The sequence below is a fragment of the Melanotaenia boesemani genome, chromosome 1, assembly GCF_017639745.1.
Source record: "Melanotaenia boesemani isolate fMelBoe1 chromosome 1, fMelBoe1.pri, whole genome shotgun sequence".
Taxonomy (NCBI): domain Eukaryota; kingdom Metazoa; phylum Chordata; class Actinopteri; order Atheriniformes; family Melanotaeniidae; genus Melanotaenia; species Melanotaenia boesemani.
The window spans coordinates 38175110-38191163 of record NC_055682.1 but is presented as its reverse complement, the minus strand read 5'-3'; the positions used below and the strand labels follow the sequence as shown (position 1 = coordinate 38191163).

At 40.1% G+C, this 16054-nt stretch overlaps 1 protein-coding gene across 3 annotated transcripts in view; it reads left to right on the top strand.

Annotated features, from left to right (window-relative positions):
* The window catches only part of dpy19l3 (dpy-19 like C-mannosyltransferase 3), a 66185-nt gene that overhangs the window by 44437 nt on the left and 5694 nt on the right, over positions 1 to 16054 (top strand). For all 3 annotated transcript variants that reach the window (XM_041973424.1, XM_041973585.1, XM_041973497.1), the window contains exons 14-16: positions 2958 to 3069; positions 3601 to 3657; positions 4000 to 4082. In XM_041973424.1, coding sequence (XP_041829358.1) covers positions 2958 to 3069; positions 3601 to 3657; positions 4000 to 4082 — 252 coding nt within the window. The remainder of the gene's footprint in view (positions 1 to 2957; positions 3070 to 3600; positions 3658 to 3999; positions 4083 to 16054) is intronic.

Genomic DNA, 16054 nt, shown 5'->3' with positions numbered 1-16054 from the left:
ATGCCTACTAGGTTGAAAGAAAAAGAGTTTTTAACCTTTCTTAACTTTGAGTTTCTAACAAAAACGTATGTGTCTGCAGTATCGTTGAACTGAGATGAAACTCACCTTACCCCCTTGTGGTTAAAGCATGCGACAAAACAACATTCACCACAAAACGACCGGAACGAGTGCATACGTGGTTATTTTTCCCTGCTGATCAGATTGTGAAAAGGCTTAAACCACCCCTCCTGATTGGCCTCGATCAGATCAGCTGACATGTTTGCTTGATGCCTTTTTATTCTGATTGGATGTTTGATCGGTGCTCCATGTAAACATAGCTAATCTTTAAGCTAAATTAAACTTAACAACTTTTTTTTTTTCCTTTTAAAATCAAAGTGTTCAGAAAAGTAATTTTCCACCAGCTACACTCGACATTCACCACTCAGAAAAATGACACCATAAATGTTACTAGGTGGGGGTGTCCGAACCCACACCATACTAAATAACACTTGTGTACATATTTAGACAAGAAACATAATAACAATTTAGACTTAAAACCTAGATGAGATGTAACTCCAACAAACTGGCCACAACAAGTATAGTAGGTGAAACGGTAGTTTGCCCGGGACTCATGGTTAGCATGGTGTTATCCTCTGTCAGGTGGGGGCTGGGGGGACTGGTGAGGATAGAAAATTAATATTTCTCCTCTGTTTAATGCAATTTACTCTGGCATATTTCTGTCACAACAGGGAATCCATTCTCTGAGGTCCTTAGATGTCCCTTATCCTTTTAGGCATTTTTTTATAATATGGCCGGGGAGTAAGTACCTGCTGGGTACCGTCCCTGCGCCGCACTACGAGCCCCACAGTTGCATTTGGTGTAGTTGTTCAGGTCTAAGTTCAGCAAGATTATGTAGCAGCTGATAACCTGAAGATACTGAATGAGCAGGTGCTTCCATCTTCCGTGATGACGCGGCCTTATTCCAAGATGAAGATACCAGGAGTGAAAAATTAATGTAACACTGGATGAAATGAAACCTTGTGACATTGCAGAAACTTATCAAAACAATGCCACAGCGAGCGCTGCCGTTATTAAAGCTAAAGGTGGTCCAACCACATACTAGAATGTGACTTCTTTTGGCCTGGAAGTGTATGTCTGAAATTATTCCACATTTACTGGACTATGAAGAGTTGTTGTTTTCTTTTTGAAATTACAGGAAATAAATAAATAAAAAAACAAACAAAAAGATTGTTGAATACGACGCTGAGCAAACAGCTGACTGCTATATTTTAGATTACAACCTTGCAGATGCTTTCATTTTAGAAAGAGACCAACAACCAGATGCAGGCTTCGGAATCAGACCAATCAAGTCTGAGATAGAAAATAAAAACAAAACGTGTGCTACGATTTACCTGTCAGGTTACTCTCCGTCTTCATGAGGAAATCTCAGTTCAACGATGCTGCTACGGACCCATCAGAGGAATCATGAGCTAAAACCTCGGCTCTGATGATGAACTCCTTCACCTTCAAGATGATCCGTTGTCAGAGAAATGTCTCCAGACATGAAGTTGTGCTCTGTGAAAGCTCAGACTGGGACAACATGCAGTTCCAGCTTCTTCTTCCCTTCAGGATGATGCACCTGCTGGAAACAGACTTCAGCACCGTTAACAACAATCAGGTCATAGGAGAAATGAAAAAGTGTAAGCTTAAGGTGGCAATTCTTAAGTTTCTAATGATGACAATAAAAGTGTGATATGCTGTTCCAGGAAAACCACTTAAAACCAGTGAACTGGGCTCTTTGTGGAGAACATGAAGTTTAATGTTGAGTCTCGTTTGAAATGTTCATGAAAGTGTAAACAGAACAGAGACAAGCTGCTGATTACCAAATGTCCATCAGCGTGTGCTTTGATTAGCAGTTGAGGTTGCCATGGTGACTCCGGATGCAGCGTTTTGAAGTATCACTCAATCTTTGTCTTAAAGTGCCGCAGCTTAGAGAAAACACATGAACCCCGATGTCATGGTTTTTCCACAGTGAACACATCAGGGATGTTTGCAGAGAAAAAACGGACCGCTTGTCTGGCATCGGCCAGTGGTTGAGTGATTATTACTTAAAACTGAACTTGGAGAAAACAAACTTTAATTGTTGCCCTTAATAGTCGTGCATCTGATACAACAGAAGCCAGATCTTTTAACTTCTTCTAGGTGACATATTTGACTCAGAAAAATTCTTCTTCTTTTTACTACAACAGACAGGTCAGTTAAAAACACTTATTTATTTAATATAATGCTCTTGTGCTTTATAGGACTGTCACCAGAAAGATTTGCTGCTTTAGTTTCTAGATGGAAATGTTACATGTTGAGCACATGTGATGGGTGGGATACAGAAAAGCAGGTGCTTGGCAGAACAATTAATGCCCACCATTCCTGTCACAGTTAGAAATTTAAGGCTGAAACCCCACTAAACAAGAAGGGAAAAAGCTGAAAGGCTTTTAACGCTGCACTAGTCAGGTAGGGCGGAAACTGACACAACTGATGTCAGCACTTTCTCCAAAATGCTGATTAAAAGCGAAAAGGCCAAAAGAGCAGAGAGCCATTTGTTTCTGTCAGACAGCTCCTCGCATTAAAAAAAGAATTGAGATTTATTTCTGTGAGGCTGCACTTCTTTCCCCCTCCTCCCTCCCTCTTTCATGGCTTCCTGCCTGTCAACCGTTTCCTTCTTTTGACTTTTCTGTTTAATCTTCTGAATTCTGCTGTGGAAACACATGAAAAGACTTAAGATCACTGAATCAACACTGTGTTCAGGTGCTATATTGAATTCAGTCACGTCGGAGCCACTTGAGTAACTCTCTGCTGAACATCTCTAAGTCCGTGTTGAATCCTCATTGTTAAAGGAACTGGGATGTTTTGTTTTGACCTTCTGCTACAGGTGAAACACCAACGCTGCTTATTAAAATTTCTCTCCTCTTTTCTTTTCCCAGAATGAAGTATATCTGGACCGGCCACATGTGTGCAGTTGCAGCTTATGGTGTGTGTGGGTCGGAGCTGTGGACTCTGCTTCTCAAAGTTCTCCACTGCAACTCTAAAGTTTTGGTACGAAGCATTAAGCTGCACCTCCTGCTCCGAACCTATCAGCCCGTCTTTGTTTTTCCTCTCGTCTCTTTCAGTTTGAACACTAAATTCAGCCATACAGTCCAGAAAGTGCACAAATCAAAATGTTTTTGTATTATCGTTGATGAAAACCTCCTGATTGCAGCCCCCCTCTGCTCTGTGAGGCAGTTTACTTCTTTCATTTTCCTTGTTTTGGCTATAAAGACGACTTCCGGTGGATGCCAATCTTACTCTCTCTGTGTCGGATGTGTAAATAGCATCACATGCAGCATGCAGTTAAAATCTTTGCATGATTTCCTGCTCTGTGATAGCGAACGATACCAGCCACTAGGTGTCAGTGTGGTCCTAACAGGAAGGCGGCAGGGAGCAGATGACTGATGCTTGGAAGCAAAGCTGCTCCGTCTCTTATCTTTGTGTTATCTCATTCTGTGCTATGCTTATGTTTTAGTCTGCCTTTTGAAAGATTCATATGATTCCATTTCATCAAGTTGTTTTCTTTCTTTTCTTTTGCAGTTGAGGCTTGTCAGATATGCCATTCCTCTGCTGATGATTGGTTACCTTTATTACAAGGTATGTCATCCTCTCGATGGGGTATGTTCATCGTTGTATTGGCAGTCTGATAACTGAGCCGGGGTCACTTTGTGTCAACAGTCACAAACGTTCTGAGGAAAATGGCCTAAATGGTTGTTGGAAAAGAAAATTATGACCAGCTCTGGAATCATAACAGAGGACTGAAATAATTGCTTCACCTTGATTTATTTTGTAGTTAGAGAAGTCTAAATGGCTGTCACATACTCCGTTACGTTCAGTGCAGTAATGAGATGTTATTAAAGTTAGGTTTTTATTCTCTATTCTGTGGCTTAACACAAGTATGAGAGTTTCCTTAACTTTTCTTTTTCTTTCCCCCTTTAGTTTTGGCCTAAGCTGATGGAGGAGTTATCAGAGTTGAGGGAGTTCTATGATCCAGACACTGTGGAGCTCATGACCTGGATTAAGTACATACACACATGCTTATACACACCCACATTTAAGAATCTGGAGCACAGATTATATTAATGCAAATTTGATCAGTCTGTTTCAGTAGATCAGGCTTCGCTTTGCCTGATGTCCTTGATTAGTCTGTCTTTGTGTGTGTGCGTGAGATGCTGCTTGTTTGTGGGGGAGTCTGACTGATGAGTGATGAGAGCCGATGGGTCGCCATGAATAAGACATGGGGGTGCTGGAAAGAGCCCAGCTGTTGGCGGAGCTCTAACCCACCTCGGGGTTTCGATCAAGAACATCAGCCTGATGGGAGCAGAAATGGAGCTGTGGTTTGGAAAGGCTCCTCCCGCTTGTTGCTGGATTTGTTTTGGGGTTTTTGTGCTTGTACAACAGTTTGTCTGTTATTTTCTGGAATATTTAGGAATTTCCATGAATCTCTGTCATCAGTTGAAGGTAGTAATTTTTTCATCTCTGCTCTGGAGCTTGACTCCCAAACAGATCAGGATGAGCCAGGATGTCATGCTGTTGCACCAAAACCCATTTCTAAGCTAATTCCTTTTATTTATTTGTTTTTTTAAAAAGAGGAATTCAAATTCAATCCTTTTAGGTGAAATAATCAGTCCATATCTCTTTTAAATATTAGAAAATAGTCTCTTTACAGCTATGAAGCAATGGCAATAACCTTAAACACTTGCCTACAAATAATAGCAGATGAAGTGGAGTTTTTTTTTTATTTTATTTTATTCAGAGTAAATTTCAATCTAATCAAGTGAAAAACAGTAAAAATGTTTTACAAATCAAATTAGTCATTCTAAAAGATTATGCAGGAATGACTGTCTATACTGGTCTTTGTTGAAGCAGAGCTGAAGTAGCCTCTGACTGAACACACTTTGTTGTTTGATCTCTTTATGTACAGGCTGCACACTGTTGTCCATCATGTTGAGCAGTTTTTGCAACTTTGAATAAACGAAGTCAATGTTTCCTCTACCGTTATATTTTGTGGGGGCGTGTCATACCGAGAACCTCATGTCCATCGCGTGAACGCTCACAGCCAAACCGCCTGTGATTGGAGGAATTTCTGAACCATATTACAGCTTAAAATGGATAAAGTATTCTTTGCAGGTTGTAATAATTTCAGTTATCTGAGATCTAAACTTGAAGAATATTTAGAGCGACTTCACTCAGTCAAACCATCTTTATTCACCTCATCAGGACATTTTTAAAAGTTTAATTTTCTTTGTCTCTGGTGTTTTTCTCACAGCGTTTCAACCATTTGTGGAAACTGAATCCGTGATGATGTTTGAAGACTTGATGTGGCTTCACAGCTGAGTGTAGCTGTCACATGATGTCTAAATTATTTAGTCATTATTACATGTCTCATATTCACACAGTAATGTGCTGCTTGGTTTCCTGGAACAGCTACAGAGTTCATGCAGACCTGATTTTGAGGCAGAGATTTACTTCCTGTTTATTAAATAATGGTTTAAACTGAGGCTTAAGTCTAAAACAGATTAATATGTTCTTTTTCTTATATAGAGTTATCTATATTATTACAGTTATGTACATAATAGGGATGGGCTTTTTAAGTGATTTTTCTTTTAAGTCTACAGGCCAGTTAAAAACAATTAGTTGTGTCATCGTCAGTAAAAAAAAAAAAGAAAAGTATTTAATACCTGCAGGGAAATTGTAAAATGTATGTGAAATGTAATTTGTGTAATGTGTGTGCTCGAGCGTTTTCTATTTAGTTTTTTTATTTAGTTTTTTTTTACATTGTGTGGGCACTTGTGGCAGTTATTGTACAGTAGGTAGATGAGATAAACCTGGATGGCTGCATCAAGCGGCTGTAGTCTCCCTCTTAAGGGCGGCTGCCATGAACTAAACTCCCCATTTACAGGAGCATCCAGCAACAACAAAGCCAGTTATTTTCATCGTCTTTCCGTCTGGTCTTTTTCCTCCTGAAGCAACATTTCTTTGAGGGCTTAGTAACCCTGCTGGTCCGGTTGGTTGCCTCCACTATCGGTGAAACCTCAAACAGAAACTGCTGTCAGAGTGCATTTACACCAGGAAAGTCCACTAAACTCGGTCCGATTGGGGACTCTGATCAGTGGCAGCTGAATATGGAGCTGCATCAGATCCTGGCGGTCTTGGGTTGATCGTGTACAACAAAACAAAGAAAACCCAAAGTAGAACTATTTTAAGTCCTTCTCATAGACAAACACCTGAGCGTATTCATGCTCTGGATAAGACTTGTTATCGTCATCTGTGTGTTGAGATCAGATGGAAAGAAACAGATACTGATTTAATTCAATAAGACAGAAAATGACAGAGAGGAAGATGATGGTGACAGCAGAGGAGAGGTCTGGCTCGTGAATGTGTTTGTGTTTGTTACATGAGTTCCCTTCCCTACACGGCTAATCCCATCTGGCTCCGAGGATTAGGGGCTACCCAGCGGTTTCCTTAGTCGGGCCCTAAGCCTTTTGCTGCTGTGCTAATTACATCCCACGAGTGTGTAAAGATGAGGAAGGGGGTTCACATCATCCTGCTCTCTGCAGGTGTCTGAAACTGATTCTGTTTAGTTTTTATATAGAAAGTTGGTGGTGGATTCTCAGACCGTTTGATAATGAGGGGCAGAACAAGGACAGATTCATGCAAACAGCAGACAGTATATTTTATGACCAGCTGGTATGTTTATGTAAAGCTGTTTGGGACTCGTTGTAATTATAGCTGCAGGGGATGGAAAGTGGATCTGTTATTGAAATGAGAAGAAAAACTAAATTGATTCAACAAGGCGGAAATGTTTTTAATAAGAAAGTTTTGTTTTACAACATTTAAAGACTTAAATTAGTGATGCAGATGTTTTTTTTTTTTTTAATGGATTTTGAGATTTGACAGTTGGATCAGAAGTAAAATAGTCCTGACATAAGCTAATGACTCGCACCCTTTGCTCTTAGAGGTTTAATAATGCGAGTTAAGACGGGTTGATGAGGGGATTAACATAATTCCCTTGACAGTCTTTCATGAACTGTGTCTTTACAGATTAAAAGAACTAAGGTGTAGGTTAACGTGACAACAGCTGGGGACAGTTTCTCTATAATTTCCACAACCATAACTCACAATTTCTCCTCGATCGCAGCTCTGCAGCTCAGCTGTAGGCTGATGCTCTGCTCTAAATAGACAGCCGATAAATCAATAGAAATGGCTCATTGTTCAGCTGCCTCAAACTCAGTTAGACTTATTAGTGTGCAGATTTTAAAGCGCCACTCCTTCTGTCTGAATCCAGTCTGCTGCTGGTTTCAGATTCATTTACTCGTGTCGGCAATCAAGCAAAGCTGGTGTTTAAAATTAAAAAAAAAAAAAAAAAAATTAAGTCATTATTTGCTGCCTTGCTTTCTAACATGAACTCAAGGCTGTGCATGTTTTAACAGGTGCAGTGCAGAGTAGCTTAAGCTGTGGTGCATGTTTAATATGAACAGCTGATTCCACGGCTCATGGGGCTCAGCCTTGTCACCACCGTGCACGCTGCAGGTCACTGCTGCCTGATGCCACAACAGGGGACGAAGCTCACAGCACGTCTCGCTGCACAAATGAGAAGCAGGGGGGTGGATGCATTTCATTCTGAACAGGAGAGTCGAGAAGTTGCAGCTGGAGAAAGACTTTGATTTTGTTGTCAATTTCACGGCTCCATGTGAGCCAAAAATCCGCCAGTCACACCACCAGTTCCTGGTCGTTTTTCTCCAGCGAAACGCCATTCATCATACACAATCCACCAGCCACACAGGCTGTCTGATAACACCAATCTCCCGTGGATCTGCATCTCACTGCTCTTATATAATATATTTTGAAACATTCCTTGGCATGTTATGTTTTTCCTGCACCCCTCGCCCACACATGACCAATCACTCCCACCCCTTTGGGTCAAGATATACAGTGTGCTTTTGAGAATTATGAAGTCTGCAGTGGAAATTATTAATGAGAGCTTTGACAGCAATTTTGCTGCAGATTCAGGAGGCTCATTTGGCTACTCAGCATGGAGAGCCAATCAGAGCCGGAGCAGCATCCCCCCATGCAGAAGTCAGCATATCTGAGAGGAACACTGATTGTTTATACATCAAATCCTCTTGAATAACACAACCAGTCGTCAGGTTGGTTACTAGAGACGCAACACTGATGATATCTAGTAAATGTTTTCACATATTACAACTACATTTATCACCAAACAATGTTGTTGGATAAACCAAAATAATTTAATGAAAAAACACAGCTAACTACTCGATTAATAACAAAACCAAAATCTTTTACATTTTTTTTTTTTGATGAATAGAGTTGTAGAGTTATACTTCAGCCATGGTTGAGCAGAGGGCAGACATTTTGGAAAGATGACTGTCTTCATTGTTAACCAGCAGTTTCTATTCCCTGCAAGCAGTTTTATCCAGTTTCCACTGACTCATGGCAAATGCAGATAAGTAGTACTTCATCCTACAGCAAAAAGACTCCACATCTCTAATGATGAGCCCAAACACACCTTGGCAACAGACATCAGTGTTTTGTGAATTAAAATGAAAAAGGAAAAACTGGCATAATCAAATTTATTTAACACAATTCATACAAAAGTTAGTCAAAGTGCACTACAGAGGCAAAAAGTTACAGTAAAAGACATTTAGAATGAGTTTAAAGAAAAGCACAACGTGACACAATTTGTTAAAACAAGGGTTAAAGTGATTAAAATAAACTGTAAATTGATGCAAAGCTGCAGTAACAAAGATTTTAGCCCTGATTTCAATAAGTCAGCAGTTTGTGGAGGAAGTTTAGTTTCGCTGGGGGGCATATACACTAAATGCTGCTTGGTTCTGACTCTGGGAATACTGATTAAACCTGGGCTTGGAGGTCTGAAGGGTCTGGATGCTTCACAGAACAAGCTAGTCTGAGTTGTATTTAGGTATGAAACCACTAAAAATATTTTAAAAGTCTTCTTTTACACACAGGTACCCAGTGCAGTGGTTTAAGGACTGCTGTGATATGGCCTCCTCTCCTGGTGTTGGTTGGGACAGCAGCACACCATTGCAGTAATCGGACCTGGCGAAAATAAAATCACAAGTTTTACTGTTTCTTGTTTTGATGAATTCTGGCAGTGATTTAAGGTGGTAATAGACGGATTTATTTATGGTCTTTATATTGATATTCTTGTCAGAGACTGTGATTGAACCCAGACTTCTGGCTCGGTATGTAGTTTTTTTTGCTTCCTGAAGTCTAGTTGAGGACTGACCTCTAACTTTGCATTTGACTTTTACTGCCTGGAGAGATCTCAGAAAAGAGAGGATGCGGAGAAGATGCTGAATTATTTTTCTTTGGGGACCTTTAACTTTGCATCTTTGGGAGCAAAAGCAACCTCTGTCATTTAAGCATTTGGCTGGAGGAAATTCTGGTTCATCCACTGATTGATTTCTTGGATTCACTCGGTGACTGTAGGGAACTATAGTCATGTGGTGACACTGTAATGTAGAGTTGTGTAAGTGTGGTTACGGATGGTGTAATACTTTACTGTATGGGCTAGGGGAAGCATGTCGGTATTGAACAATAGTGGTCTGAGAATGGAGCCTTGAGGAACGCTGCATGGGGTCTTTCCTTTTGCTCAGATTCATAATTACCAAAAAAAAACAAAGTAGTCCCGACCCCTCAAGTGAGATTTGAACCAATTTAGCACAGTACTAGAAAGTCCAACCCATTTTTCTAGTCTCTCCAGCAGTTAGGATCAACATAGTTGAGATGTTTGTTTTTTATCTTCTGGATGTTATGTTGTAAGAAAATTAGCAAGTTATTGATTTTGAATATACTCAGGTACTTTAGTCCAAAAAAGATAATAGAACTGAATCTACGATACCTCAATAATGATAAAATAAGAAATATTCAGTAGCTATTTATTTATTTATGAAAAAGAATCTGAAATCCAGAAAAGATAAAGAATCTGCAGTGTGTGAACATCGTCTTTTTTGTCTGTTTCTCAGTGTGGCTACCTTAACTGGAAACAGTTTTCTTTTTAGCAACTTTTTTATCACCCAAAAAAACCAAACTTTTTTTCAGTAAAACGACTGGATACTCCTGCTGATGTAATTTGTGTTTACAGAAAATCACTGTTGCAACATGTGTTAAAGTCTTGTAAGACCAGTTAAAGCATTAAAGCTGGCCTTCGAGCAGATTCTGGCCTTTTCACCCTCACTTAGAGGGGAGATTATTAAAAAGCAATAAAGCGTGCTCATTTTAAATGCTTGTTCATGTAACCCATTCTGACGTTTTTATGGTGGGGGCAGTCTCACTCGTTCTTCCTGTCCAGTAAAAAGGTTAAGTTACTAACTCACAATATATCTCCAACAGATTATAGCCCAGAGTTAATGGGGTTTCCGTCTTTCTCCTTCTCTTGTTCGGTGCATGTATGTCCATCTGTCTGCGTAATTAAAACAAATTACTTGATCTATTCTCAGGAAACATGTGCCACTACTCATTTGTCTGTCAATCCTTCAGCAAGGATCACTTTTTTGCATCTTCTGCTTCCCATTCGTCTCACTCCCTCTCCTGCTTGTCAGACTTTAAATTGTCTAAATGAGAAAAATTTGGTCTCATCCATGAATGAGGAAGGTGCTGGTGTGTGTGTGTGTGTGTTCGCTAATACAGAAGTCATTGAGAGAGACTCGGATGAACAGAGTGATGGCTTTGATTGATCTGCATGCCTTTCAGTCAGAAGTGAGACTTGAGTAGAAAATGTCTGGCCATGCATGTGTGGCCTGTAAGAACACTCCTAATCACACCATGAATCCCGCCATTAGTCATCAGTCATCATCAGGATCACCACTCAGGAGCACTTAAATCAGAGCAGGTGGGGTATAATCTTTACTCTTTGCAAGAGAAATAAAACTTTCATTTTAAACAGACAAGATATTTCAGGAAGTGACTGATGGTGAAAAGAACACGCTGATGTTTTCAGGTGTGAGTGTTGAGAGAAGAACAAGTTTTATTCAAATTAGTCAAATTCACTGTAATTTTACTTGTAAAATCCTTATTGGTTAAAGACGTTCAGCCAAGGAAGCTACTGTTTTGTGTAGAATCATCCCTTTGTTTGAGTCCCCATTCTAAACATGCCCTTGGTGATGGTAGAGAGGAGAGGAAAAAAGAAGAGCTAACATTTTCCTCAGCTGGTTGGGAGGTGAGAGGTTGCAGGGTAGAGTCCCCACACATGGCAGCTGCCATATTTGTGCCACCATTTTCTCTACGGTGTCTCTGAATGGACAAAAAGCTGTGTTTTAATTGCTAGAGCACTGTTTGGGATCTGTAACCCCTTAAAAGGACCATAGAAGACAGTAAACGTGTCCACAGTGTTGAAGTAGTTGCCTGCATCGCTGGTCATCAGCAGTCATCGCTGCACCTGAGGCCACTGCCATGCTCACAGATGAAAACATGTTTATGTCTAGAAAAATTTTGGCCACTGACAGCCACCGTCCACTCACAACATGCTATGTCCATCTTTACCACTAGATGTCAGTAATTCTTACACTGTACCTGTAATGCTGGCAGCATTGCATCATGGAAACCACCAGCAATCTAGGTCTAAAGTACCAGGTCCTGACTTTTTTCCTTGAAGACCTCTTTATTGCAGCTACTACCAAGAAGCTGTGAACTCCCTTAGCCTTACTCCCCCCACCCCTTCAAAGCAGTCCTGCAAAACCTACTGACTCTGAGCATCTGACATTTTTTGATGGCAGAGTTACATTCATTATGTACATCCTTGGAGCAGCGTCCCAAGGCTGAGGAACCACCAGTTACTTTTTTTTTTCTATCCATGTTTGCTACTTTTTAGCAGCAGCATTTTGCTTTATGACACCATGTCACACACTAGTTACACACTGTCCGATTTAAACACGCACCAGGGCTGATTTATCAAAGAAACAGAATATTACTAGAGGAAGAGAGCAAAATAAAGAGAAAGGGCCAAAGCAAGAGCTAAGACAAGAGTCAACTTTAGACTGGCTTTTACTAGCTGGAGAGATGTCAGAGAAGAGACAGGATGCAGAGAAGATGCTGAATTAGTCTTTGTCAGGGACCTCAGGTAGAAAATCAACCAAAATTCAGTAGTACGCTCCTAAACGGGGCAAATCATCTGCACTGTGTCATTTCTAATGCCGTTTTCTTGTGTTTCATTAATGAAATGGTGCAAGAAAAATCAAGGTTAGCAGGATAGACATCAACTACTTCACTACTGTAGCCCCACCATCTCATTAAACCACGCAATTCATGTCCAAAATTGATTGGATGCACAGAGTGGCCTACTAAGTAGGTATTTATTTATTTATTTACTGACTAAAGATATAGATTTTAAAAAATTTTATATACTCAATTTGCTGATCTGGTTTAAAAAGAAATTTAAAAATCTTTGGGCTCCTTAAACACTGGTTTCATGTGCAGAAAGATCACAATAGGACAATACACCTAAACTCCTTTCCATGTGGACATGGCCTTAATTTAAACAATCACACAGGCTCTGTACAGTCAAAGCCTTGCCAGACCCCCTGTGCTCTTTCGAGACCCCAGATTATAAATAGCAGCAAATTATTCAATCCTTACATTAAGTAATTTTGCTGGTGACTCAACTCTTCACTACAAATTTAATTAAGGAAGCTTTTTAAGCCTAATCTTAGAGGTTTAGATGATGCCTGCTACCAGGGCCTGTATACACTTACAGGATGATATGTGGAAGAGAGAAATGAATGGACTCATTGCTTATTAACTATTTAGGATTTCATTAATTAGTCAGCACTTTCCTGTAAAGACACCCTTGAAATTTCTTCCACACTGTTCGTCATCGTCTCAGTTGTGATGTGTTCATGCACTGCAGACAGAGTTGTATAAAATATGAAGCTATCACACTATTAGTTTCCTCTGTGTCTGCAGTCTGTCTAGCTCCACAGGAAGTAGATCTGCTTCATTCAAAAGGTTTCTGAACTTTTTTTTCTTTCTTTTTTTAAACAAAAGGGTCTGAAAAATTGAATGCAGCAGCAGTAATGTGTCCAGTTAGCATTCCTTCTGGTCACGTTTTGGTTTGGTGGGTGTTTATGGTAAGATGTCAATGTGTGTGTGTGAGTGATGCAGAGAAGGTTTGGTTAATTAAACTACATAGTCAGAAAGCTACCTTCAGCAGCAACTGACTGTCATGCTGCTGCCCCAACATCATTAATATGTAAACTAGAACAACAGCCCCCCCCAGCACATACACACTGACACATATGCATCTAGTTAGTATGCCCAGAGGACTCTCCAATTACATGTGCATTCCCTCAGCCCCTCAGTTCAATTCAACTCAGCTTTATTCGTATAGCACCAATTCACGACAAAGTAATCCCAAGTAACTTTTAATGATACGGTCCAATGCAATAAAATTAAAACAAATTAATTCTATGACCCACGTTTAGTCCAGTTTATAATAGTTTTTTTTTTTTCTTATGAAGCTAATTCATAAAAAAGATAAAGAAACCTATTGCATCAAATCTTCTTTTGATTCAGTACCCTGAGCCGCACAAGGCAACAGTAGAGAGGAAAAACTTTAAACAAGGAAACAGCAGAACCAGGAAGGGCAGCCATTTGCCTCAACTGGTTGAGAGCACTGTTGCCTACTCCTCAATAAGAAAAGTAGCCATTGGCTGTCCTAAAAGTTGCTAAATGACATCATCTAATTTCCATTTATTAGGCTTAATAGGGTTTTTTTTTTATTAGGAGTTCGTTAAATTTCTAAAAATTTTAAATGTTTTCCTCCACACTCTTCATTATTAGACATTACTATCTGACTGTAAGCCAGCATGGGATCAGCCAGCAGCAGCTTCGACGGTTTCTTTTTGAGCCTGGTGAAGAAACAGGTGATCATCTCCTGCTCTGACTGCAGCTGAGAGCCGTGTGCTGCTACGTGAGGACCAAGCCTCTTCTGAGTGCTTTTGGATGGGGGAGGGGTCTGCGCTGCACGGACTCCACATCGAAAAGAGGAAACTACATTCATTCACGTCCGTCTCCAAAAGTCTCCAGTACAACCAGAAAAGTCGCTAGATTTGTCGCTACTCGCTTTTGTGGAAAAAAAAGTCACTACAGGGGTCTGAAAACTCGCTAAATATAGCGACAAAGTCCCTAAGTTTGCAACACTGGTTGAGATTGGAGAGGAAAGGAAAGAGGGGTCAACAAGTACCATAACTAAGGGTGCATGTACACCTGATAGTCTGCTACACTGTGCGAACCCAGTTTGCTTTCACACTGCACTGGTCAAACAAACCGGACTTTTAATTAATGTATTACCGTTTTTACCAGAGAACCAATTCAAGAATTACTGAAAGAGAAGAAAGGAGAAACAGCAAAGAAGTTAATGCAGGACGTCTGCTTCCACCACATCAGAGTAAAACATGGAGCCGCACCAGAGCCGAGCAATCTTTGGTTGATCATAGTTCTATTAGAACTTTTACCAAGTTCTTCCACATCTGACCTCAAGATGCTTCTCTTGGCCAGAGCTGCCTATCATCCTACATGCACATTTTATTTTCGTTGTGTTTAGTGCCCTTTGCGTTTCAGTCCGCTTCCTGTATTTGCTCCAGTTGAAGCGGACCGAGACCTACGTTTGTACACAGGGCAGCGTCTGCTTCTTTGATCTACACCAGTTTGTTTGCACATTCACACCTCCCCAAACGAACTGAACTTTCTGAGCAAACAAACTAGGACTGGAATTCGAAGGTCTGGTGTGAAGGGACTCTTAAGTCAGTGTGGAAGCAAACTCGGACTGGCTGAATGTTGCAACTCCCAACCGTACAGTCTGGCGGACTATCAGGTGTGCAACAACCTGAGTCTATGGCAGCGTAACTAACGAACGGGAAGCCTAACAATTATTAAGGTACATTGTCAAAAAGGAAAGTTTAAACCTAATATTAAAGACTTGATATCTTATTGTACCCCAACCATCACAGCTGGATGCTCTCAAATCCTGAACCCTCAGTGGGACTAGTAATGGAATTACCTGTATGTGTATATTTAATTCTTTGTGTATACACTGAAGCACCTATTTACTGTCCTGCATGAGCAGCTTTGCTTTCCCATCCATCACTACCCTTTCTGAGTCTGGCTCACTTACTTCCCACTTCTTTTTTCTCCTCACTTTTCCTTTACATATTGGGGTTTAAACATAAAAAAATAAAAATAAAATGAATAACAACAGTGCTCCGACACATGAGCTGAGGTGATTTTACCCTAAAAAGAAAAAGACCGTTGGGTAAAGACTCTGTAGCCAAACAAGGAAGCCAAGACCTGATTTCTGACACAATCCTAAACCAAGCCATAGCCCTAAAACCAAGTCAGCCCAAAAATATAGACAAAAATATTCCCTCTTTAGAGAGGGAAATAACAGTTCCCATGTTTACAGCAAGTCTCCATAAGCTGCTGTTTAGTTGGGTTTTGGCCATTTTAAGAGGACAATAAAAACAGGTACCCACACATCCCAGTGGAGTGAAGATGTTTAAATGCATCTTTAAATTACCAAGAGCATTTTTTTTTTGTAATTGTGTTTCATAAATAACACTAAATAGAAATAAAAGGAAATTTTTCTTTTGCTGCCTAAATGCAGATACAGTTTATGATAAACTGGTATCAGCCTGCTTCATCAGTCCTGCGCTGATCTGTGTGGGTTCAGATTAATGTTATAGTTTAGGAATACATGTGTTTATGAGTGTTCTCATAATAGAGATCGGCTTAGGCCATGTTTGGTTTATATATATATATCAATGCAAATGTACATAAAAAAAAAAGGTGTTACAACTTAACACACCTCAGCTTTCCAGTGCTTGTAGTGGGGCTCTGGAAGCATGTCTTGTGTCTCCTTTTGTGTTCATTTTGTCTGCTTTGGATGCAGATAGGTGATGTCCTTGGAGCCACATTTCTTTAAAGAAACTTTTAATGGCATCAGTATTTCTCGATT